This window comes from Oncorhynchus masou, chromosome 23, assembly GCF_036934945.1.
Source record: "Oncorhynchus masou masou isolate Uvic2021 chromosome 23, UVic_Omas_1.1, whole genome shotgun sequence".
Classification (NCBI taxonomy): domain Eukaryota; kingdom Metazoa; phylum Chordata; class Actinopteri; order Salmoniformes; family Salmonidae; genus Oncorhynchus; species Oncorhynchus masou.
In genome coordinates, this window is record NC_088234.1 from 3,248,502 (window position 1) to 3,274,828 (window position 26,327).

At 42.2% G+C, this 26,327-nt stretch overlaps 1 protein-coding gene across 1 annotated transcript in view; it reads left to right on the plus strand.

The window, feature by feature from the left end:
- Window positions 1-26,327, plus strand: part of LOC135510175 (uncharacterized) — a 51,891-nt gene that overhangs the window by 19,258 nt on the left and 6,306 nt on the right. The window contains exons 2-6 of the mRNA XM_064930965.1: window positions 12,852-13,135; window positions 13,319-13,432; window positions 14,164-14,196; window positions 15,642-15,674; window positions 15,806-16,042. Of these exons, the coding sequence (XP_064787037.1) occupies window positions 12,946-13,135; window positions 13,319-13,432; window positions 14,164-14,196; window positions 15,642-15,674; window positions 15,806-16,042 (607 nt within the window). The 5' untranslated portion in view covers window positions 12,852-12,945. The remainder of the gene's footprint in view (window positions 1-12,851; window positions 13,136-13,318; window positions 13,433-14,163; window positions 14,197-15,641; window positions 15,675-15,805; window positions 16,043-26,327) is intronic.

Below are 26,327 nucleotides of genomic sequence, written 5' to 3' on the forward strand. Positions count from 1 at the left end.
CTGTCTGTGTCCCAATATTCCTACTGTTGACTCGCTGTCTGTTTCCCAATATTCCAGCTGTTGAGTCACTGTCTGTGTCCCAATATCCCTACTGTTGACCCACTGCCTGTGTCCCAATATCCCTACTGCCTACTGTTGACTCGCTGTCTGTGTCCCAATATCCCTACTGCCTACTGTTGACTCGCTGCCTGTGTCCCAATATCCCTACTGCCTACTGTTGACTCTGCCTGTGTCCCAATATTCCTACTGCCTACTGTTGACTCGCTGTCTGTGTCCCAATATTCCTACTGCCTACTGTTGACTCGCTGTCTGTGTCCCAATATTCCTACTGTTGACTCGCTGTCTGTGTCCCAATATTCCTACTGCCTACTGTTGACTTGCTGTCTGTGTCCCAATATTCCTGCTGCCTTCTGTTGACTCACTGTCTGTGTCCCAATATCCCTACTGTTGACTCACTGTCTGTGTCCCAATATCCCTACTGTTGACTCGCTGTCTGTGTCCCAATACTCCTACTGCCTTCTGTTGACTCACTGTCTGTGTCCCAATATCCCTACTGTTGACTCACTGTCTGTGTCCCAATATCCCTACTGCCTACTGTTGACTCGCTGTCTGTGTCCCAATATCCCTACTGTTGACTCGCTGCCTGTGTCCCAATATTCCTACTGCCTACTGTTGACTCGCTGTCTGTGTCCCAATATTCCTACTGCCTACTGTTGACTCGCTGTCTGTGTCCCAATATTCCTACTGTTGACTCGCTGTCTGTGTCCCAATATTCCTACTGCCTACTGTTGACTTGCTGTCTGTGTCCCAATATTCCTGCTGCCTTCTGTTGACTCACTGTCTGTGTCCCAATATCCCTACTGTTGACTCACTGTCTGTGTCCCAATATCCCTACTGTTGACTCGCTGTCTGTGTCCCAATACTCCTACTGCCTTCTGTTGACTCACTGTCTGTGTCCCAATATCCCTACTGTTGACTCACTGTCTGTGTCCCAATATCCCTACTGCCTACTGTTGACTCGCTGTCTGTGTCCCAATATTCCTGCTGTTGACTCACTGTCTGTGTCCCAATATCCCTACTGTTGACTCGCTGTCTGTGTCCCAATATCCCTACTGTTGACTCGCTGTCTGTGTCCCAATATACCAGCTGTTGAGTCACTGCCTGTGTCCCAATATCCCTACTGTTGACTCGCTACCTGTGTCCCAATTTTCCTACTGCCAACTGTTGACTCGCTGTCTGTGTCCCAATATCCCTACTGTTGACTCACTGTCTGTGTCCCAATAGTTCTACTGCCTACTGTTGACTCGCTGACTGTGTCCCAATTTCCCTACTGTTGACTCACTGTCTGTGTCCCAATATCCCTACTGTTGACTCACTGTCTGTGTCCCAATATACCAGCTGTTGAGTCACTGCCTGTGTCCCAATATCCCTACTGTTGACTCGCTGCCTGTGTCCCAATATTCCTACTGTTGACTCACTGTCTGTGTCCCAATATTCCTACTGTTGACTCACTGTCTGTGTCCCAATATTCCTACTGTTGACTCACTGTCTGTGTCCCAATATTCCTACTGTTGACTCGCTGTCTGTGTCCCAATATTCCTACTGTTGACTCGCTGTCTGTGTCCCAATATACCAGCTGTTGAGTCACTGCCTGTGTCCCAATATCCCTACTGTTGACTCGCTACCTGTGTCCCAATTTTCCTACTGCCAACTGTTGACTCGCTGTCTGTGTCCCAATATCCCTACTGTTGACTCACTGTCTGTGTCCCAATAGTTCTACTGCCTACTGTTGACTCGCTGACTGTGTCCCAATTTCCCTACTGTTGACTCACTGTCTGTGTCCCAATATCCCTACTGTTGACTCACTGTCTGTGTCCCAATATACCAGCTGTTGAGTCACTGCCTGTGTCCCAATATCCCTACTGTTGACTCGCTGCCTGTGTCCCAATATTCCTACTGTTGACTCACTGTCTGTGTCCCAATATTCCTACTGTTGACTCACTGTCTGTGTCCCAATATTCCTACTGTTGACTCACTGTCTGTGTCCCAATATTCCTACTGTTGACTCGCTGTCTGTGTCCCAATATTCCTACTGTTGACTCGCTGTCTGTGTCCCAATATACCAGCTGTTGAGTCACTGTCTGTGTCCCAATATCCCTGCTGTTGACTCGCTGCCTGTGTCCCAATATCCCTACTGTTGACTCGCTGCCTGTGTCCCAATATTCCTACTGTTGACTCACTGTCTGTGTCCCAATATTCCTACTGTTGACTCGCTGTCTGTGTCCCAATATTCCTACTGCCTACTGTTGACTCGCTGTCTGTGTCCCAATATTCCTGCTGTTGACTCGCTGTCTGTTTCCCAATATTCCTACTGTTGACTCGCTGTCTGTGTCCCAATATTCCTACTGTTGACTCGCTGTCTGTGTCCCAATATTCTTACTGTTGACTCGCTGTCTGTGTCCCAATATCCCTACTACCTACTGTTGACTCACTGCCTGTGTCCCAATATTCCTGCTGTTGAGTCACTGTCTTTGTCCCAATATTCCTACTACCTACTGTTGACTCACTGGTGGTGTCCCAATATTCCTACTGCCTACTGTTGACTCACTGTCTGTGTCCCAATATTCCTACTGTTGACTCGCTGTCTGTGTCCCAATATTCCTACTGCCTACTGTTGACTCGCTGTCTGTGTCCCAATATCCCTACTGTTGACTCGCTGTCTGTGTCCCAATATCCCTACTGTTGACTCGCTGTCTGTGTCCCAATATACCAGCTGTTGAGTCACTGCCTGTGTCTCAATATTCCTACTGTTGACTCGCTGTCTCTGTCCCAATATTCCTACTGTTGACTCGCTGTCTGTGTCCCAATATTCCTGCTGTTGACTCGCTGTCTGTGTCCCAATATTCCTACTGTTGACTCACTGTCTGTGTCCCAATATCCCTACTGTTGACTCGCTGTCTGTGTCCCAATATTCTTACTGTTGACTCGCTGTCTGTGTCCCAATATCCCTACTACCTACTGTTGACTCACTGCCTGTGTCCCAATATTCCTGCTGTTGAGTCACTGTCTTTGTCCCAATATTCCTACTACCTACTGTTGACTCACTGGTGGTGTCCCAATATTCCTACTGCCTACTGTTGACTCACTGTCTGTGTCCCAATATTCCTACTGTTGACTCGCTGTCTGTGTCCCAATATTCCTACTGCCTACTGTTGACTCACTGTCTGTGTCCCAATATTCCTACTGTTGACTCGCTGTCTGTGTCCCAATATTCCTACTGCCTACTGTTGACTCGCTGTCTGTGTCCCAATATCCCTACTGTTGACTCGCTGTCTGTGTCCCAATATCCCTACTGTTGACTCACTGTCTGTGTCCCAATATTCCTACTGTTGACTCGCTGTCTGTGTCCCAATATTCCTACTGCCTACTGTTGACTCACTGTCTGTGTCCCAATATTCCTACTGTTGACTCGCGGGTCTGTGTCCCAATATTCCTACTGCCTACTGTTGACTCGCTGTCTGTGTCCCAATATCCCTACTGTTGACTCGCTCTCTGTGTACCAATATCCATACTGTTGACTCACTCTCTGTGTCCCAATAGTTCTACTGCCTACTGTTGACTCGCTGCCAGTGTCCCAATATTCCTACTGCCTACTGTTGACTCGCTGTCCGTGTCCCAATATTCCTGCTGTTGACTCGCTGTCTGTGTCCCAATATTCCTACTGTTGACTCGCTGTCTGTGTCCCAATATCCCTACTGTTGACTCACTGTCTGTGTCCCAATAGTTCTACTGCCTACTGTTGACTCGCTGCCAGTGTCCCAATATTCCTACTGCCTACTGTTGACTCGCTGGCCGTGTCCCAATATTCCTGCTGTTGACTCGCTGCCTGTGTCCCAATATGCCTACTGTTGACTCGCTGTCTGTGTCCCAATATTCCTACTACCTACTGTTGACTCACTGGTGGTGTCCCAATATTCCTACTGCCTACTGTTGACTCACTGTCTGTGTCCCAATATTCCTACTGTTGACTCGCTGTCTGTGTCCCAATATGCCTACTGTTGACTCGCTGTCTGTGTCCCAATATTCCAACTGTTGACTCGCTGCCTGTGTCCCAATATGCCTACTGTTGACTCGCTGTCTGTGTCCCAATATCCCTACTGTTGACTCGCTGTCTCTGTCCCAATATTCCTACTGTTGACTCGCTGTCTGTGTCCCAATATTCCTACTGTTGACTCGCTGCCTGTGTCCCAATATTCCTACTGTTGACTCGCTGTCTGTGTCCCAATATTCCTGCTGTTGACTCGCTGTCTGTGTCCCAATATCCCTACTGTTGACTCGCTGTCTGTGTCCCAATATACCATCTGTTGAGTCACTGCCTGTGTCCCAATATTCCTACTGTTGACTCACTGTCTGTGTCCCAATATACCAGCTGTTGAGTCACTGCCTGTGTCCCAATATCCCTACTGTTGACTCGCTGACTGTGTCCCAATATCTACTGCCTACTGTTGACTCGCTGTCTGTGTCCCAATATTCCTGCTGTTGACTCGCTGTCTGTGTCCCAATATCCCTACTGTTGACTCACTGTCTGTGTCCCAATATCCCTACTGTTGACTCGCTGTCTGTGTCCCAATATCCCTACTGTTGACTCGCTGTCTGTGTCCCAATATACCAGCTGTTGAGTCACTGCCTGTGTCTCAATATACCAGCTGTTGAGTCACTGCCTGTGTCTCAATATTCCTACTGTTGACTGCTGTCTCTGTCTCAATATTCCTACTGTTGACTCGCTGTCTGTGTCCCAATATTCCTGCTGTTGACTCGCTGTCTGTGTCCCAATATTCCTGCTGTTGACTCGCTGTCTGTGTCCCAATATCTCTACTGTTGACTCACTGTCTGTGTCCCAATATCCCTACTGTTGACTCACTGTCTGTGTCCCAATATTCCTGCTGTTGACTCGCTGTCTGTTTCCCAATATTCCTACTGTTGACTCGCTGTCTGTGTCCCAATATTCCTACTGTTGACTCGCTGTCTGTGTCCCAATATTCTTACTGTTGACTCGCTGTCTGTGTCCCAATATCCCTACTACCTACTGTTGACTCACTGCCTGTGTCCCAATATTCCTGCTGTTGAGTCACTGTCTTTGTCCCAATATTCCTACTACCTACTGTTGACTCACTGGTGGTGTCCCAATATTCCTACTGCCTACTGTTGACTCACTGTCTGTGTCCCAATATTCCTACTGTTGACTCGCTGTCTGTGTCCCAATATTCCTACTGCCTACTGTTGACTCGCTGTCTGTGTCCCAATATCCCTACTGTTGACTCGCTGTCTGTGTCCCAATATCCCTACTGTATCTGTGTCCTACTGTTGACTCGCTGTCTGTGTCCCAATATACCAGCTGTTGAGTCACTGCCTGTGTCTCAATATTCCTACTGTTGACTCGCTGTCTCTGTCCCAATATTCCTACTGTTGACTCGCTGTCTGTGTCCCAATATTCCTGCTGTTGACTCGCTGTCTGTGTCCCAATATTCCTACTGTTGACTCACTGTCTGTGTCCCAATATCCCTACTGTTGACTCGCTGTCTGTGTCCCAATATTCTTACTGTTGACTCGCTGTCTGTGTCCCAATATCCCTACTACCTACTGTTGACTCACTGCCTGTGTCCCAATATTCCTGCTGTTGAGTCACTGTCTTTGTCCCAATATTCCTACTACCTACTGTTGACTCACTGGTGGTGTCCCAATATTCCTACTGCCTACTGTTGACTCACTGTCTGTGTCCCAATATTCCTACTGTTGACTCGCTGTCTGTGTCCCAATATTCCTACTGCCTACTGTTGACTCACTGTCTGTGTCCCAATATTCCTACTGTTGACTCGCTGTCTGTGTCCCAATATTCCTACTGCCTACTGTTGACTCGCTGTCTGTGTCCCAATATCCCTACTGTTGACTCGCTGTCTGTGTCCCAATATCCCTACTGTTGACTCACTGTCTGTGTCCCAATATTCCTACTGTTGACTCGCTGTCTGTGTCCCAATATTCCTACTGCCTACTGTTGACTCACTGTCTGTGTCCCAATATTCCTACTGTTGACTCGCGGGTCTGTGTCCCAATATTCCTACTGCCTACTGTTGACTCGCTGTCTGTGTCCCAATATCCCTACTGTTGACTCGCTCTCTGTGTACCAATATCCATACTGTTGACTCACTCTCTGTGTCCCAATAGTTCTACTGCCTACTGTTGACTCGCTGCCAGTGTCCCAATATTCCTACTGCCTACTGTTGACTCGCTGTCCGTGTCCCAATATTCCTGCTGTTGACTCGCTGTCTGTGTCCCAATATTCCTACTGTTGACTCGCTGTCTGTGTCCCAATATCCCTACTGTTGACTCACTGTCTGTGTCCCAATAGTTCTACTGCCTACTGTTGACTCGCTGCCAGTGTCCCAATATTCCTACTGCCTACTGTTGACTCGCTGGCCGTGTCCCAATATTCCTGCTGTTGACTCGCTGCCTGTGTCCCAATATGCCTACTGTTGACTCGCTGTCTGTGTCCCAATATTCCTACTACCTACTGTTGACTCACTGGTGGTGTCCCAATATTCCTACTGCCTACTGTTGACTCACTGTCTGTGTCCCAATATTCCTACTGTTGACTCGCTGACTGTGTCCCAATATGCCTACTGTTGACTCGCTGTCTGTGTCCCAATATTCCAACTGTTGACTCGCTGCCTGTGTCCCAATATGCCTACTGTTGACTCGCTGTCTGTGTCCCAATATCCCTACTGTTGACTCGCTGTCTCTGTCCCAATATTCCTACTGTTGACTCGCTGTCTGTGTCCCAATATTCCTACTGTTGACTCGCTGCCTGTGTCCCAATATTCCTACTGTTGACTCGCTGTCTGTGTCCCAATATTCCTGCTGTTGACTCGCTGTCTGTGTCCCAATATCCCTACTGTTGACTCGCTGTCTGTGTCCCAATATACCATCTGTTGAGTCACTGCCTGTGTCCCAATATTCCTACTGTTGACTCACTGTCTGTGTCCCAATATACCAGCTGTTGAGTCACTGCCTGTGTCCCAATATCCCTACTGTTGACTCGCTGACTGTGTCCCAATAGCTCTACTGCCTACTGTTGACTCGCTGTCCGTGTCCCAATATTCCTGCTGTTGACTCGCTGTCTGTGTCCCAATATCCCTACTGTTGACTCACTGTCTGTGTCCCAATATCCCTACTGTTGACTCGCTGTCTGTGTCCCAATATCCCTACTGTTGACTCGCTGTCTGTGTCCCAATATACCAGCTGTTGAGTCACTGCCTGTGTCTCAATATACCAGCTGTTGAGTCACTGCCTGTGTCTCAATATTCCTACTGTTGACTCGCTGTCTCTGTCTCAATATTCCTACTGTTGACTCGCTGTCTGTGTCCCAATATTCCTGCTGTTGACTCGCTGTCTGTGTCCCAATATTCCTGCTGTTGACTCGCTGTCTGTGTCCCAATATCTCTACTGTTGACTCACTGTCTGTGTCCCAATATCCCTACTGTTGACTCACTGTCTGTGTCCCAATATACCAGCTGTTGAGTCACTGCCTGTGTCCCAATATCCCTACTGTTGACTCGCTGTCTGTTTCCCAATATTCCTGCTGTTGACTCGCTGTCTGTGTCCCAATATCCCTACTGTTGACTCGCTGTCTGTTTCCCAATATTCCAGCTGTTGAGTCACTGTCTGTGTCCCAATATCCCTACTGTTGACTCGCTGCCTGTGTCCCAATATCCCTACTGCCTACTGTTGACTCGCTGTCTGTGTCCCAATATCCCTACTGTTGACTCGCTGCCTGTGTCCCAATATTCCTACTGCCTACTGTTGACTCGCTGTCTGTGTCCCAATATTCCTACTGTTGACTCACTGTCTGTGTCCCAATAGTTCTACTGCCTACTGTTGACTCGCTGTCTGTGTCCCAATATCCCTGTTTTATCTTGTATCTGTGTAGGTGCTGTATCCCAGCCAGTGATCTCTGTTTTATCTTGTATCTGTGTAGGTGCTGTATCTCAGCCAGTGATCTCTGTTTTATCTTGTATCTGTGTAGGTGCTGTATCTCAGCCAGTGATCTGTTTTATCTTGTATCTGTGTAGGTGCTGTATCCCAGCCAGTGATCTCTGTTTTATCTTGTATCTGTAGGTGCTGTATCTCAGCCAGTGATCTCTGTTTTATCTTGTATCTGTAGGTGCTGTATCCCAGCCAGTGATCTCTGTTTTATCTTGTATCTGTGTAGGTGCTGTATCCCAGCCAGTGATCTCTGTTTTATCTTGTATCTGTGTAGGTGCTGTATCTCAGCCAGTGATCTCTGTTTTATCTTGTATCTGTGTAGGTGCTGTATCCCAGCCAGTGATCTCTGTTTTATCTTGTATCTGTGTAGGTGCTGTATCTCAGCCAGTGATCTCTGTTTTATCTTGTATCTGTGTAGGTGCTGTATCTCAGCCAGTGATCTCTGTTTTATCTTGTATCTGTGTAGGTGCTGTATCCCAGCCAGTGATCTCTGTTTTATCTTGTATCTGTGTAGGTGCTGTATCTCAGCCAGTGATCTCTGTTTTATCTTGTATCTGTGTAGGTGCTGTATCTCAGCCAGTGATCTCTGTTTTATCTTGTATCTGTGTAGGTGCTGTATCTCAGCCAGTGATCTCTGTTGTATCTTGTATCTGTGTAGGTGCTGTATCCCAGCCAGTGATCTCTGTTTTATCTTGTATCTGTGTAGGTGCTGTATCTCAGCCAGTGATCTCTGTTTTATCTTGTATCTGTAGGTGCTGTATCTCAGCCAGTGATCTCTGTTTTATCTTGTATCTGTGTAGGTGTTGTATCTCAGCCAGTGATCTGTTTTATCTTGTATCTGTAGGTGCTGTATCTCAGCCAGTGATCTCTGTTTTATCTTGTATCTGTGTAGGTGTTGTATCTCAGCCAGTGATCTGTTTTATCTTGTATCTGTGTAGGTGCTGTATCTCAGCCAGTGATCTCTGTTTTATCTTGTATCTGTGTAGGTGCTGTATCCCAGCCAGTGATCTCTGTTTTATCTTGTATCTGTAGGTGCTGTATCTCAGCCAGTGATCTCTGTTTCATCTTGTATCTGTGTAGGTGCTGTATCCCAGCCAGTGATCTCTGTTTTATCTTGTATCTGTGTAGGTGCTGTATCTCAGCCAGTGATCTCTGTTTTATCTTGTATCTGTGTAGGTGCTGTATCCCAGCCAGTGATCTCTGTTTTATCTTGTATCTGTGTAGGTGCTGTATCTCAGCCAGTGATCTCTGTTTTATCTTGTATCTGTGTAGGTGCTGTATCTCAGCCAGTGATCTGTTTTATCTTGTATCTGTGTAGGTGCTGTATCTCAGCCAGTGATCTCTGTTTTATCTTGTATCTGTGTAGGTGCTGTATCCCAGCCAGTGATCTCTGTTTTATCTTGTATCTGTGTAGGTGCTGTATCCCAGCCAGTGATCTCTGTTTTATCTTGTATCTGTGTAGGTGCTGTATCTCAGCCAGTGATCTCTGTTTTATCTTGTATCTGTAGGTGCTGTATCCCAGCCAGTGATCTCTGTTTTATCTTGTATCTGTGTAGGTGCTGTATCCCAGCCAGTGATCTCTGTTTTATCTTGTATCTGTGTAGGTGCTGTATCTCAGCCAGTGATCTCTGTTTTATCTTGTATCTGTGTAGGTGCTGTATCCCAGCCAGTGATCTCTGTTTTATCTTGTATCTGTGTAGGTGTTGTATCTCAGCCAGTGATCTCTGTTTTATCTTGTATCTGTAGGTGCTGTATCCCAGCCAGTGATCTCTGTTTTATCTTGTATCTGTGTAGGTGCTGTATCTCAGCCAGTGATCTCTGTTTTATCTTGTATCTGTGTAGGTGCTGTATCCCAGCCAGTGATCTCTGTTTTATCTTGTATCTGTGTAGGTGCTGTATCCCAGCCAGTGATCTGTTTTATCTTGTATCTGTGTAGGTGCTGTATCTCAGCCAGTGATCTCTGTTTTATCTTGTATCTGTAGGTGCTGTATCCCAGCCAGTGATCTCTGTTTCATCTTGTATCTGTGTAGGTGTTGTATCTCAGCCAGTGATCTCTGTTTTATCTTGTATCTGTGTAGGTGCTGTATCCCAGCCAGTGATCTCTGTTTTATCTTGTATCTATAGGTGTTGTATCTCAGCCAGTGATCTCTGTTTTATCTTGTATCTGTGTAGGTGCTGTATCTCAGCCAGTGATCTGTTTTATCTTGTATCTGTGTAGGTGCTGTATCCCAGCCAGTGATCTCTGTTTTATCTTTTATCTGTAGGTGCTGTATCTCAGCCAGTGATCTCTGTTTTATCTTGTATCTGTGTAGGTGCTGTATCTCAGCCAGTGATCTGTTTTATCTTGTATCTGTAGGTGCTGTATCTCAGCCAGTGATCTCTGTTTTATCTTGTATCTGTGTAGGTGCTGTATCCCAGCCAGTGATCTCTGTTTTATCTTGTATCTGTGTAGGTGTTGTATCTCAGCCAGTGATCTGTTTTATCTTGTATCTGTGTAGGTGCTGTATCCCAGCCAGTGATCTCTGTTTTATCTTGTATCTGTAGGTGCTGTATCTCAGCCAGTGATCTCTGTTTTATCTTGTATCTGTGTAGGTGCTGTATCTCAGCCAGTGATCTGTTTTATCTTGTATCTGTGTAGGTGCTGTATCTCAGCCAGTGATCTCTGTTTTATCTTGTATCTGTGTAGGTGCTGTATCTCAGCCAGTGATCTGTTTTATCTTGTATCTATAGGTGCTGTATCTCAGCCAGTGATCTCTGTTTTATCTTGTATCTGTGTAGGTGCTGTATCCCAGCCAGTGATCTCTGTTTTATCTTGTATCTGTGTAGGTGTTGTATCCCAGCCAGTGATCTCTTTTTTATCTTGTATCTGTGTAGGTGTTGTATCCCAGCCAGTGATCTCTGTTTTATCTTGTATCTGTGTAGGTGCTGTATCCCAGCCAGTGATCTCTGTTTTATCTTGTATCTGTGTAGGTGCTGTATCTCAGCCAGTGATCTCTGTTTTATCTTGTATCTGTGTAGGTGTTGTATCTCAGCCAGTGATCTCTGTTTTATCTTGTATCTGTGTAGGTGCTGTATCTCAGCCAGTGATCTGTTTTATCTTGTATCTGTCTAGGTGCTGTATCCCAGCCAGTGATCTCTGTTTTATCTTGTATCTGTGTAGGTGCTGTATCTCAGCCAGTGATCTCTGTTTTATCTTGTATCTGTGTAGGTGCTGTATCTCAGCCAGTGATCTCTGTTTTATCTTGTATCTGTAGGTGTTGTATCCCAGCCAGTGATCTCTGTTTTATCTTGTATCTGTAGGTGTTGTATCCCAGCCAGTGATCTCTGTTTTATCTTGTATCTGTGTAGGTGCTGTATCTCAGCCAGTGATCTCTGTTTTATCTTGTATCTGTAGGTGTTGTATCTCAGCCAGTGATCTCTGTTTTATCTTGTATCTGTGTAGGTGCTGTATCTCAGCCAGTGATCTCTGTTTTATCTTGTATCTGTGTAGGTGCTGTATCTCAGCCAGTGATCTCTGGTTTATCTTGTATCTGTGTAGGTGCTGTATCCCAGCCAGTGATCTCTGTTGTATCTTGTATCTGTAGGTGCTGTATCTCAGCCAGTGATCTCTGTTTTATCTTGTATCTGTCTAGGTGCTGTATCCCAGCCAGTGATCTCTGTTTTATCTTGTATCTGTAGGTGTTGTATCCCAGCCAGTGATCTCTGTTTTATCTTGTATCTGTGTAGGTGCTGTATCTCAGCCTGTGATCTCTGTTTTATCTTGTATCTGTGTAGGTGCTGTATCCCAGCCAGTGATCTCTGTTTTATCTTGTATCTGTGTAGGTGCTGTATCCCAGCCAGTGATCTCTGTTTGATCTTGTATCTGTAGGTGCTGTATCCCAGCCAGTGATCTCTGTTTATCTTGTATCTGTGTAGGTGTTGTATCTCAGCCAGTGATCTCTGTTTTATCTTGTATCTGTGTAGGTGCTGTATCCCAGCCAGTGATCTCTGTTTTATCTTGTATCTGTGTAGGTGCTGTATCTCAGCCAGTGATCTCTGTTTTATCTTGTATCTGTGTAGGTGCTGTATCCCAGCCAGTGATCTCTGTTTTATCTTGTATCTGTGTAGGTGTTGTATTCCAGCCAGTGATCTGTTTTATCTTGTATCTGTGTAGGTGTTGTATCCCAGCCAGTGATCTCTGTTTTATCTTGTATCTGTGTAGGTGCTGTATCCCAGCCAGTGATCTCTGTTGTATCTTGTATCTGTGTAGGTGCTGTATCTCAGCCAGTGATCTCTGTTTGATCTTGTATCTGTAGGTGCTGTATCCCAGCCAGTGATCTCTGTTTTATCTTGTATCTGTGTAGGTGTTGTATCTCAGCCAGTGATCTCTGTTTTATCTTGTATCTGTGTAGGTGCTGTATCCCAGCCAGTGATCTCTGTTTTATCTTGTATCTGTGTAGGTGCTGTATCTCAGCCAGTGATCTCTGTTTTATCTTGTATCTGTCTAGGTGTTATATCCCAGCCAGTGATCTCTGTTTTATCTTGTATCTGTGTAGGTGCTGTATCTCAGCCAGTGATCTGTTTTATCTTGTATCTGTAGGTGCTGTATCTCAGCCAGTGATCTCTGTTTTATCTTGTATCTGTGTAGGTGCTGTATCCCAGCCAGTGATCTCTGTTTTATCTTGTATCTGTGTAGGTGCTGTATCTCAGCCAGTGATCTGTTTTATCTTGTATCTGTAGGTGCTGTATCCCAGCCAGTGATCTCTGTTTTATCTTGTATCTGTGTAGGTGCTGTATCTCAGCCAGTGATCTGTTTTATCTTGTATCTGTAGGTGTTGTATCCCAGCCAGTGATCTCTATTGATGGAAGTAAAGGCTGGGGGTGGTCCTGAAGTGTGAGTCTGGAGGCTGGTTTCCTGAACCTCAGATGGAGTGGCTGGACAGTTCTGGAACCTTCCTCCCTGCTGATGGACCTCCAGAGAAATACAGAGACTCAGAGGGCCGCTACGCTCTGAGACGACATGTCACTGTGAACAAGACTGACACCAACAGGTTCACCTGTAGAGTTCACCAGACGGAGATCAACCACCTGAAGGAGACAGAGATCCATGTCCCAGGTGAGGTCTTCATTGGTTAACCCAAATACCTGAGACCTCTAGTTAGTTAGACTAGTTAGTGGAGGACGGTTTCCTAGGGGATGACCTTATTGGTCTGTTCAGTAGTATTTATAAATGATGCTTTACTTCCTGTACAGTATATATGTAGTGTTGTAATGGTTTGACATGGCTTCTCTGTTTCAGATGAGGTGTTTCCTAAATCACAAGTAGGGTTGATTGTTGGTCTACTAATAGCAGCAGCAGTTGTAGTTCTTGCAGCTTCAGTTGGTGTCTACATGTGGAGAAAACATATTGAAGGTGAGTTTAACCTTGATCTCTGACTGGTCCTTGACCTCTGACTGGTCATTAAACAAGTGTGATTTTTCAGTTTTTATTTTATTTCTTATTTGCAAAATTTTTAAAAAGCAAACTGTTTTTGCTTTGTCATTATGGGGTATTGTGATGTCATTATGGGGTATTGTGATGTCATTATGGGGTATTGTGATGTCATTATGGGGTATTGTGTGTAGATTGATGAGGGCAAAAAAAGGATTGAATCCATTTTAGAATATATATATTTATATACTATATATACAGGATATAACTAGGAATGACCCATATACTGTCCATTAGACTCTATTCATTTATACCAGGTTACCTTCAGACCAGTCCTGTATTAGATCAGGATATAACTAGGAATGACCCATATACTGTCCATTAGACTCTATTCATTTATACCAGGTTACCTTCAGACCAGTCCTGTATTAGATCAGGATATAACTAGGAATGACCCATATACTGTCCATTAGACTCTATTCATTTATACCAGGTTACCTTCAGACCAGTCCTGTATTAGATCAGGATATAATTTATTTATACCAGGTTACCTTCTATAACACTGATGGGTCAACTGTTTCTCACAGATGGTTTTAATGGTTATACTGTATATTAATTTGTTTTAAAAACATTAAAAATAACTTTAAATACTTTAGCTTTTTAAAGATTATTTTTGTAATTAATTTATACATTTGTTTCTTTTTTGTCTACAGAGAAGAAGCGTAGAGAACTACTGGAAGAACAAGGTAAGTTGTTGTCTTGTTAGAGTTTCACATATAGAGATTATGATTATTGCTATAATACTGATGGGTCAACTGTTAATCACAGACCTCATGGTTTATTACTATAATACTGATGGGTCAACTGTTAATCACTGACCTCATGGTTTATTACTATAATACTGATGGGTCAACTGTTAATCACAGACCTCATGGTTTATTACTATAATACTGATGGGTCAACTGTTATTCACAGACCTCATGGTTTATTACTATAATACTGATGGGTCAACTGTTAATCACAGACCTCATGGTTTATTACTATAATACTGATGGGTCAACTGTTAATCACAGACCTCATGGTTTATTACTATAATACTGATGGGTCAACTGTTAATCACAGACCTCATGGTTTATTACTATAATACTGATGGGTCAACTGTTAATCACAGACCTCATGGTTTATTACTATAATACTGATGGGTCAACTGTTAATCACAGACCTCATGGTTTATTACTATAATACTGATGGGTCAACTGTTAATCACAGACCTCATGGTTTATTACTATAATACTGATGGGTCAACTGTTAATCACAGACCTCATGGTTTATTACTATAATACTGATGGGTCAACTGTTAATCACAGACCTCATGGTTTATTACTATAATACTGATGGGTCAACTGTTAATCACAGACCTCATGGTTTATTACTATAATACTGATGGGTCAACTGTTAATCACAGACCTCATGGTTTATTACTATAATACTGATGGGTCAACTGTTAATCACAGACCTCATGGTTTATTACTATAATACTGATGGGTCAACTGTTAATCACAGACCTCATGGTTTATTACTATAATACTGATGGGTCAACTGTTAATCACAGACCTCATGGTTTATTACTATAATACTGATGGGTCAACTGTTAATCACAGACCTCATGGTTTATTACTATAATACTGATGGGTCAACTGTTAATCACAGACCTCATGGTTTATTACTATAATACTGATGGGTCAACTGTTAATCACAGACCTCATGGTTTATTACTATAATACTGATGGGTCAACTGTTAATCACAGACCTCATGGTTTATTACTATAATACTGATGGGTCAACTGTTAATCACAGACCTCATGGTTTATTACTATAATACTGATGGGTCAACTGTTAATCACAGACCTCATGGTTTATTACTATAATACTGATGGGTCAACTGTTAATCACAGACCTCATGGTTTATTACTATAATACTGATGGGTCAACTGTTAATCACAGACCTCATGGTTTATCACTATAATACTGATGGGTCAACTGTTAATCACAGACCTCATGGTTTATCACTATAATACTGATGGGTCAACTGTTAATCACAGACCTCATGGTTTATTACTATAATACTGATGGGTCAACTGTTAATCACAGACTGAATATTCATGTATTTCTTATTATTTCCTGTCTACAGTGAAGGACTTCAAATTGAAAAGGGACGTGAAGCGTAAGTAGTCATCTCTTTTCTAACATAACTCTACATCTAACCTGACGAGTAATGTCCTCTACATCTAACCTGACTAGTAATGTCCTCTTGTTCTACAGTGTATATACCTCTCTGTTTTCTTTCCTGTCTAGGTGATGCCAAGTTTGTGAAAAGAAACATTGATCACCTCATCCAGAGGGTTACCATGGTGATTCCCATAGCATTTTACTTGATCCGTTCTGAGAGGTACTCTAAGATCCATGCTGCCAGGACCAGACAGGACCAGATGGAACTGTTGTACGAGGCTCTAGACTTTGGAGGGGTTAAAATGAAATCAGACTTTTACAGGATTCTACTGGATCTGGAACCTGACCTTGTCAACGACCCGGGTAAGAACCTCTTTACCTCTGGTTACATATCACTGGAATATAAACCTTATCTAGTCTATCACCTGGGTAAGAACCTCTCTACCTCTGGTTACATATCACTGGAATATAAACCTTATCTAGTCTATCACCTGGGTAAGAACCTCTCTACCTCTGGTTACATATCACTGGAATATAAACCTTATCTAGTCTATCACCTGGGTAAGAACCTCTCTACCTCTGGTTACATATCACTGGAATATAAACCTTATCTAGTCTATCACCTGGGTAAGAACCTCTCTACCTCTGGTTACATATCACTGGAATATAAACCTTATCTAGTCTATCACCTGGGTAAGAACCTCTCTACCTCTGGTTACATATCACTGGAATATAAACCTTATCTAGTCTATCACCTGGGTAAGAACCTCTCTACCTCTGGTTACATATCACTGGAATATAAACCTTATCTAGTCTATCACCTGGGTAAGAACCTCTCTACCTCTGGTTACATATCACTGGAATATAAACCTTATCTAGTCTATCACCTGGGTAAGAACCGCTGTACTGGGTAGACCAGAGGAACCAGGCTCTGAGGGTGACCAGTCCTCTACTGGCTGTACTGGGTAGACCAGAGGAACCAGGCTCTGAGGGGTGACCAGTCCTCTACTGGCTGTACTGGGTAGACCAGAGGAACCAGGCTCTGAGGGTGACCAGTACTCTACTGGCTGTATACTTTACATATATATATATATATAAACTCAAATCAAATCACATTTTATTGGTCACATACACATGTTTAGCAGATGTTAATGTGGGTGTAGTTAAATGTGGGTGTAGTTAAATGCTTCTAGTTCCGACAATGCAGTAATATCTAACAAGTAATCTAACAATTCCACAATAACTACCTTATACACACAAATCTAGGTAAAGGGATGGAATAGGAACATATACATATAAATATATGGATGAGCTATGGCCGTGCAGCATAGGCAAGATGCAGTAGATGGTATAGAGGTCAGAATATACATATGAGATGAGTAATGAATGGGTATTTTAAACATGATATGATAAAGTAAATGATATGATATGATAAAGTGGCTAGAGATTTGAGTCAGTATGTTGGCAGCAGCCACTTGTGAGGCCATAGTGTTGAGGATCAGCAAAGTGGAGATGTCCCTTCACCACCTGGGGGCAGCCTGTCAGAAAATCCAGGGCTTGAGACTAGAGGTTGACCGATTAATTGGAATGTGAATGAATCAAGTTTTCATAACAATCAGATAAATCGGTATTTTTGGACGCCGATTTTATGTTTTATTTAAAAAATATATATTTTACACCTTTATTTAATCTGTATTTAAATAGGCAAGTCAGTTAAGAACACATTCGTATTTTCAATGACGGCCTAGGAACGGTGGGTTAACTGCCTCGTTGAGGGGCAGAAAGACAGATTTCACATTACAGTTAACTAGTCCAACGCAATAACGACCTGCCTCTCTCTCGTCGCACTCCACAAGGAGAATACCTGTTACGAGAATGCAGTAAACCAAGGTAAGTTGCTAGCTAGCATTATTAAACTTATCTTATAAAAAACAATCAATCATAATCACAAGTTAACTACACATGGTTGATGATATTACTAGATATAATCTGACTGAGCATACAAGTATCTGACTGAGCGGTGGTAGGCAGAAGCAGGCGCGTAAACATTCATTCAAACAGCTCTTTCGTGCGTTTTGCCAGCAGCTCTTCGTTGTGCGTCAAGCATTGTGCTGTTTATGACTTCAAGCCTATCAACTCTCGAGATGAGGCTGGTGTAACTGAAGTGAAATGGCTAGCTAGTTAGCACGCGCTAATAGCGTTTCAAACTTCACTCGCTCTGAGCCTTGGGGTGGTTGTTTCCCTTGCTCTGTATGGGTAATGCTGCTTCGATGTGGTGGCTGTTGTCATTGTGTTTCTGGTTCGAGCCCAGGGAGGAGCGAGGAGAGGGACGGAAGCTATACTGTTACACTGGCAATACTAAAGTGCCTATAAGAACATCCAATAGTCAAAGGTTAATTAAATACAAATGGTTTAGAGGGAAATAGTCCTATAATAAATAACTACAACCTAAAACTTCTTACCTGGGAATATTGAGGACTCATGTTAAAAGGAACCACCAGCTTTCATATGTTCTCATGTTCTGAGCAAGGAACTGAAACATTAGCTTTCTTACATGGCACATATTGCACTTTTACGTTCTTCTCAACACTTTGTTTTTACATTATTTAAACCAAATTGAACATGATTCATTATTTATTTGAGGCTAAATTGATTTTATTGATGTATTATATTAAGTTAAAATAAGTGTTCATTCAGTATTGTTGTAATTGTCATTATTACAAAAAATATATATATTTTTTTAAATCAGCCGATTAATCGGTATCTGCTTTTTTGGTCCTCCAATAATCGGTGTTGAAAAATCATAATCGGTCGACCTCTAGTTGTGACCCAGGGTCTCGAGCTTGATGACGAGTTTGGAGAGTACTATGGTGTTGAATGCCGAGCTGTAGTCGATGAACAGCATTCTCACATAGGTATTCCTCTTGTCCAGATGGGTTAGGGCAGTGTGCAGTATGGTTGCGATTGTGTGTCTGTTGACCTATAGGGGCGGTAAGCAAATTGGAGTGGGTCTAGGGTGTCAGGTAGGGTGGAGGTGATATGGTCCTTGACTAGTCTCTCAAAGCACTTCATGATGACTGAGGTGACTGCTATGGGGCGGTAGTCATTTAGCTCTGGTACCTTAGCTTTCTTGGGAACAGGGACAATGGTGGCCCTCTTGAAGTTATACACGGCTGTGATTATAATCTAAGAGAATTCTCTTGGTACATAATGCAGTCGGCATTTGAATGTAAGGAATTCTAGGTCAGGTGAACAGAAGGACTTGAGTTCCTGTATGTTGTTATGATCACACCACGTCTCGTTAATCATAAGGCATACGCCCCGTCCTTCTTCTTACCAGAAAGATGCTTGTTTCTGTCGGCACGATGCGTGAAGAAACCAGGTGGCTGTACCGACTCCGATAGCATGTCTCGAGTGAGCCATGTTTCCATGAAACAGAGAACGTGACAATCTCTGATGTCTCTCTGGAAGGAAACCAATGCTCGGATTTCGTCTACCTTGTTGTCAAGAGACTGGACATTGGCGAGTAGTATGCTAGGGAGTGGTGCGCGATGTGACCTCCATCTCAGCAAAAAAAGAAACGTCCTCTCACTGTCAACTGTGTTTCTTTTCAACAAACTTAACGTGTGTAAATATTTGTATGAACTTAACAAGATTCAACAACCGAGACATGAACTGAACAAGTTCCACAGACATGTGACTAACAGGAATGGAATAATGTGTCCCTGAACAAATGGGGGGGGGGGGATCAAAGTCAAAAGTAACAGTCAGTATCAGCTCAGTCAGCTGCATTAAGTACTATTGTGCATCTCCTCCTCATGGACTGCACCAGATTTGCCAGTTCTTGCTGTGAGATGTTACCTCACTCTTCCACCAAGGCACCTGCTAGTTTCCGGACTCTGGGGGGAATGGCCCGAGCCCCCGCCCTCCAATCCAACAGGTCCCAGACGTGCTGACTGGGATTGAGATCCGGGCTCTTCGCTGGCCATGGCAGAGCACTGACATTCCTGTATTGCAGGAAATCACGCACAGAACGAGCAGTATGGCTGGTGGCATTGTCATGCTGAAGGGTAATGTCAGGATGAGTCTGCAGGAAGGGTACCACATGAGGGAGGAGGATGTCTTCCCGGTCACTCAAGAGCATTGAGATTGCCTTCAATGACAACAAGCTCAGTCCGATGATGCTGTGACACAACGCCCCAGACCCTGACGGACACTCCACCTCCAAATCGATCCCACTCCAGAGTACAGGCCTCGGTGTAACGCTCAGTCCTTCGACGATAAACGCGAATCCGACCATCACCCCTGGTGAGACAAAACCGTGACTCGTCAGTGAAGAGCACTTTTTGCCAGTACTGTCTGGTCCAGCGATGGTGGGTTTGTGCCCATAGGCGATGTTGTTGCTGGTGATGTCTGGTGAGGACCTGCCTTAAAACAGGCCTACAAGCCCTCAGTCCAGCCTCTCTCAGCTTATTGCGGACAGTCTGAGCACTGATGGAGGGATTGTGCATTTCTGGTGTTACTCGGGCAGTTGTTGTTGCCATCCTGTACCTGTCCCGCAGGTGTGATGTTGGGATGTACTGATCCTGTGCAGGTGTTGTTACACGTGGTCTGCCACTGTGAGGATGATCAGCTGTCTGTCCTGTCTCCCTGTAGCGTTGTCTTAGGTGTCTCACAGTACGGACATTGCAATTTATTTCCCTGGCCACATCTGCAGTCCTCATGCCTCCTTGCAGCATGCCTAAGGCACGTTCATGCAGATGAACATGGACCCTTCTTTGGTGTTTTTCAGAGTCAGTATAAAGGCCTCTTGAGTGTCCTACGTTTTCATAACTGTGACCTAAACTACCTACTGTCTGTAAGCTGTTAGTGTCTTAACGACCGTTCCACAGGTGCATGTTCATTAATTGTTAATGGTTCATTGAACAAGCATGGGAAACAGTGTTTAAACTCTTTACAATGAAGATCTGTGAATTATTTGGATTTTTTCAAATTATCGTTGAAAGATCCTGAAAAAGGGACGTTTAGGAATGAAAATGTAGCTGTTAATGGTTAATGTTAGGATGAAACAACCAGTCCCTGTGATTCACATGAAGAAAATAAGTATATAACAACTCTTCTCTACTAGTAATGTCCTCTAGTTCTACAGTATATAACTCTACATCTAATCTGACTAGTAATGTCCTCTACATCTAACCTGACTAGTAATGTCCTCTTGTTCTACAGTATATAACTCTACATCTAACCTGACTAGTAATGTCCTCTTGTTCTACAGTATATAACTCTACATCTAACCTAACTAGTAATGTCCTCTACATCTAACCTGACTAGTAATGTCCTCTTGCTCTACAGTATATAACTCTACATCTAACTTGACTAGTAATGTCCTCTACATCTAACCTGACTAGTAATGTCCTCTTGTTCTGCAGTATATAACTCTACATCTAACCTGACTAGTAATGTCCTCTACATCTAACCTGACTAGTAATGTCCTCTTGTTCTACAGTATATAACTCTACATCTAACCTGACTAGTAATGTCCTCTACATCTAACCTGACTAGTAATGTCCTCTTGCTCTACAGTATATAACTCTACATCTAACTTGACTAGTAATGTCCTCTACATCTAACCTGACTAGTAATGTCCTCTTGTTCTGCAGTATATAACTCTACATCTAACCTGACTAGTAATGTCCTCTACATCTAACCTGACTAGTAATGTCCTCTACATCTAACCTGACTAGTAATGTCCTCTTGTTCTACAGTATATAACTCTACATCTAACCTGACTAGTAATGTCCTCTACATCTAACCTGACTAGTAATGTCCTCTTGTTCTACAGTATATAACTCTACATCTAACATAACTAGTAATGTCCTCTTGTTCTACAGTATATAACTCTACATCTAACCTGACTAGTAATGTCCTCTACATCTAACCTGACTAGTAATGTCCTCTTGTTCTACAGTATATAACTCTACATCTAACCTGACTAGTAATGTCCTCTTGTTCTACAGTATATAACTCTACATCTAACCTGACTAGTAATGTCCTCTACATCTAACCTGACTAGTAATGTCCTCTAGTTCTACAGTATATAACTCTACATCTAACCTGACTAGTAATGTCCTCTTGTTCTACAGTATATAACTCTACATCTAACCTGTCTAGTAATGTCCTCTACATCTAACCTGTCTAGTAATGTCCTCTTGTTCTACAGTATATAACTCTACATCTAACCTGACTAGTAATGTCCTCTTGTTCTACAGTATATAACTCTACATCTAACCTGACTAGTAACGTCCTCTACATCTAACCTGACTAGTAACGTCCTCTACATCTAACCTGACTAGTAACGTCCTCTTGTTCTACAGTATATAACTCTACATCTAACCTGACTAGTAATGTCCTCTTGTTCTACAGTATATAACTCTACATCTAACCTGACTAGTAATGTCCTCTACATCTAACCTGACTAGTAATGTCCTCTTGTTCTGCAGTATATAACTCTACATCTAACCTAACTAGTAATGTCCTCTTGCTCTACAGTATATAACTCTACATCTAACCTGACTAGTAATGTCCTCTACATCTAACCTGACTAGTAATGTCCTCTACATCTAACCTGACTAGTAATGTCCTCTACATCTAACCTGACTAGTAATGTCCTCTTGTTCTACAGTATATAACTCTACATCTAACCTGACTAGTAATGTCCTCTACATCTAACCTGACTAGTAATGTCCTCTTGTTCTACAGTATATAACTCTACATCTAACCTGACTAGTAATGTCCTCTTGTTCTACAGTATATAACTCTACATCTAACCTGACTAGTAATGTCCTCTTGTTCTACAGTATATAACTCTACATCTAACCTGACTAGTAATGTCCTCTACATCTAACCTGACTAGTAATGTCCTCTTGTTCTGCAGTATATAACTCTACATCTAACCTAACTAGTAATGTCCTCTTGCTCTACAGTATATAACTCTACATCTAACCTGACTAGTAATGTCCTCTACATCTAACCTGACTAGTAATGTCCTCTACATCTAACCTGACTAGTAATGTCCTCTACATCTAACCTGACTAGTAATGTCCTCTACATCTAACCTGACTAGTAATGTCCTCTTGTTCTACACTATATAACTCTACATCTAACCTGACTAGTAATGTCCTCTACATCTAACCTGACTAGTAATGTCCTCTACATCTAACCTGACTAGTAATGTCCTCTTGTTCTGCACTATATAACTCTACATCTAACCTGACTAGTAATGTCCTCTACATCTAACCTGACTAGTAATGTCCTCTTGTTCTACAGTATATAACTCTACATCTAACCTGACTAGTAATGTCCTCTACATCTAACCTGACTAGTAATGTCCTCTTGTTCTACAGTATATAACTCTACATCTAACCTGACTAGTAATGTCCTCTACATCTAACCTGACTAGTAATGTCCTCTACATCTAACCTGACTAGTAATGTCCTCTTGTTCTACAGTATATAACTCTACATCTAACCTGACTAGTAATGTCCTCTACATCTAACCTGACTAGTAATGTCCTCTTGTTCTACAGTATATAACTCTACATCTAACCTGACTAGTAATGTCCTCTACATCTAACCTGACTAGTAATGTCCTCTTGTTCTACAGTATATAACTCTACATCTAACATAACTAGTAATGTCCTCTTGTTCTACAGTATATAACTCTACATCTAACCTGACTAGTAATGTCCTCTACATCTAACCTGACTAGTAATGTCCTCTTGTTCTACAGTATATAACTCTACATCTAACCTGACTAGTAATGTCCTCTACATCTAACCTGACTAGTAATGTCCTCTTGTTCTACAGTATATAACTCTACATCTAACCTGACTAGTAATGTCCTCTACATCTAACCTGACTAGTAATGTCCTCTTGTTCTACAGTATATAACTCTACATCTAACATAACTAGTAATGTCCTCTTGTTCTACAGTATATAACTCTACATCTAACCTGACTAGTAATGTCCTCTACATCTAACCTGACTAGTAATGTCCTCTTGTTCTACAGTATATAACTCTACATCTAACCTGACTAGTAATGTCCTCTTGTTCTACAGTATATAACTCTACATCTAACCTGACTAGTAATGTCCTCTACATCTAACCTGACTAGTAATGTCCTCTAGTTCTACAGTATATAACTCTACATCTAACCTGACTAGTAATGTCCTCTTGTTCTACAGTATATAACTCTACATCTAACCTGTCTAGTAATGTCCTCTACATCTAACCTGTCTAGTAATGTCCTCTAGTTCTACAGTATATAACTCTACATCTAACCTGACTAGTAATGTCCTCTTGTTCTACAGTATATAACTCTACATCTAACCTGACTAGTAATGTCCTCTACATCTAACCTGACTAGTAATGTCCTCTACATCTAACCTGACTAGTAATGTCCTCTTGTTCTACAGTATATAACTCTACATCTAACCTGACTAGTAATGTCCTCTTGTTCTACAGTATATAACTCTACATCTAACCTGACTAGTAATGTCCTCTTGTTCTACAGTATATAACTCTACATCTAACCTGACTAGTAATGTGCTCTTGTTCTACAGTATATAACTCTACATCTAACCTGACTAGTAATGTCCTCTACATCTAACCTGACTAATAATGTCCTCTTGTTCTGCAGTATATAACTCTACATCTAACCTGACTAGTAATGTCCTCTTGTTCTACAGTATATAACTCTACATCTAACCTGACTAGTAATGTCCTCTACATCTAACCTGACTAGTAATGTCCTCTTGTTCTGCAGTATATAACTCTACATCTAACCTAACTAGTAATGTCCTCTTGCTCTACAGTATATAACTCTACATCTAACCTGACTAGTAATGTCCTCTACATCTAACCTGACTAGTAATGTCCTCTACATCTAACCTGACTAGTAATGTCCTCTTGTTCTACACTATATAACTCTACATCTAACCTGACTAGTAATGTCCTCTACATCTAACCTGACTAGTAATGTCCTCTACATCTAACCTGACTAGTAATGTCCTCTTGTTCTGCACTATATAACTCTACATCTAACCTGACTAGTAATGTCCTCTACATCTAACCTGACTAGTAATGTCCTCTTGTTCTACAGTATATAACTCTACATCTAACCTGACTAGTAATGTCCTCTTGTTCTACAGTATATAACTCTACATCTAACCTGACTAGTAATGTCCTCTACATCTAACCTGACTAGTAATGTCCTCTTGTTCTACAGTATATAACTCTACATCTAACCTGACTAGTAATGTCCTCTACATCTAACCTGACTAGTAATGTCCTCTTGTTCTACAGTATATAACTCTACATCTAACATAACTAGTAATGTCCTCTTGTTCTACAGTATATAACTCTACATCTAACCTGACTAGTAATGTCCTCTACATCTAACCTGACTAGTAATGTCCTCTTGTTCTACAGTATATAACTCTACATCTAACCTGACTAGTAATGTCCTCTTGTTCTACAGTATATAACTCTACATCTAACCTGACTAGTAATGTCCTCTACATCTAACCTGACTAGTAATGTCCTCTAGTTCTACAGTATATAACTCTACATCTAACCTGACTAGTAATGTCCTCTTGTTCTACAGTATATAACTCTACATCTAACCTGTCTAGTAATGTCCTCTACATCTAACCTGTCTAGTAATGTCCTCTAGTTCTACAGTATATAACTCTACATCTAACCTGACTAGTAATGTCCTCTTGTTCTACAGTATATAACTCTACATCTAACCTGACTAGTAATGTCCTCTACATCTAACCTGACTAGTAATGTCCTCTACATCTAACCTGACTAGTAATGTCCTCTTGTTCTACAGTATATAACTCTACATCTAACCTGACTAGTAATGTCCTCTTGTTCTACAGTATATAACTCTACATCTAACCTGACTAGTAATGTCCTCTTGTTCTACAGTATATAACTCTACATCTAACCTGACTAGTAATGTTCTCTTGTTCTAAAGTATATAACTCTACATCTAACCTGACTAGTAATGTCCTCTACATCTAACCTGACTAGTAATGTCCTCTTGTTCTGCAGTATATAACTCTACATCTAACCTAACTAGTAATGTCCTCTTGCTCTAAAGTATATAACTCTACATCTAACCTGACTAGTAATGTCCTCTACATCTAACCTGACTAGTAATGTCCTTTACATCTAACCTGACTAGTAATGTCCTCTACATCTAACCTGACTAGTAATGTCCTCTTGTTCTACACTATATAACTCTACATCTAACCTGACTAGTAATGTCCTCTACATCTAACCTGACTAGTAATGTCCTCTTGTTCTACAGTATATAACTCTACATCTAACCTGACTAGTAATGTCCTCTTGTTCTACAGTATATAACTCTACATCTAACCTGACTAGTAATGTCTCTTGTTCTACAGTATATAACTCTACATCTAACCTGACTAGTAATGTCCTCTTGTTCTGCAGTATATAACTCTACATCTAACCTGACTAGTAATGTCCTCTTGTTCTACAGTATATAACTCTACATCTAACCTGACTAGTAATGTCCTCTTGTTCTACAGTATATAACTCTACATCTAACCTGACT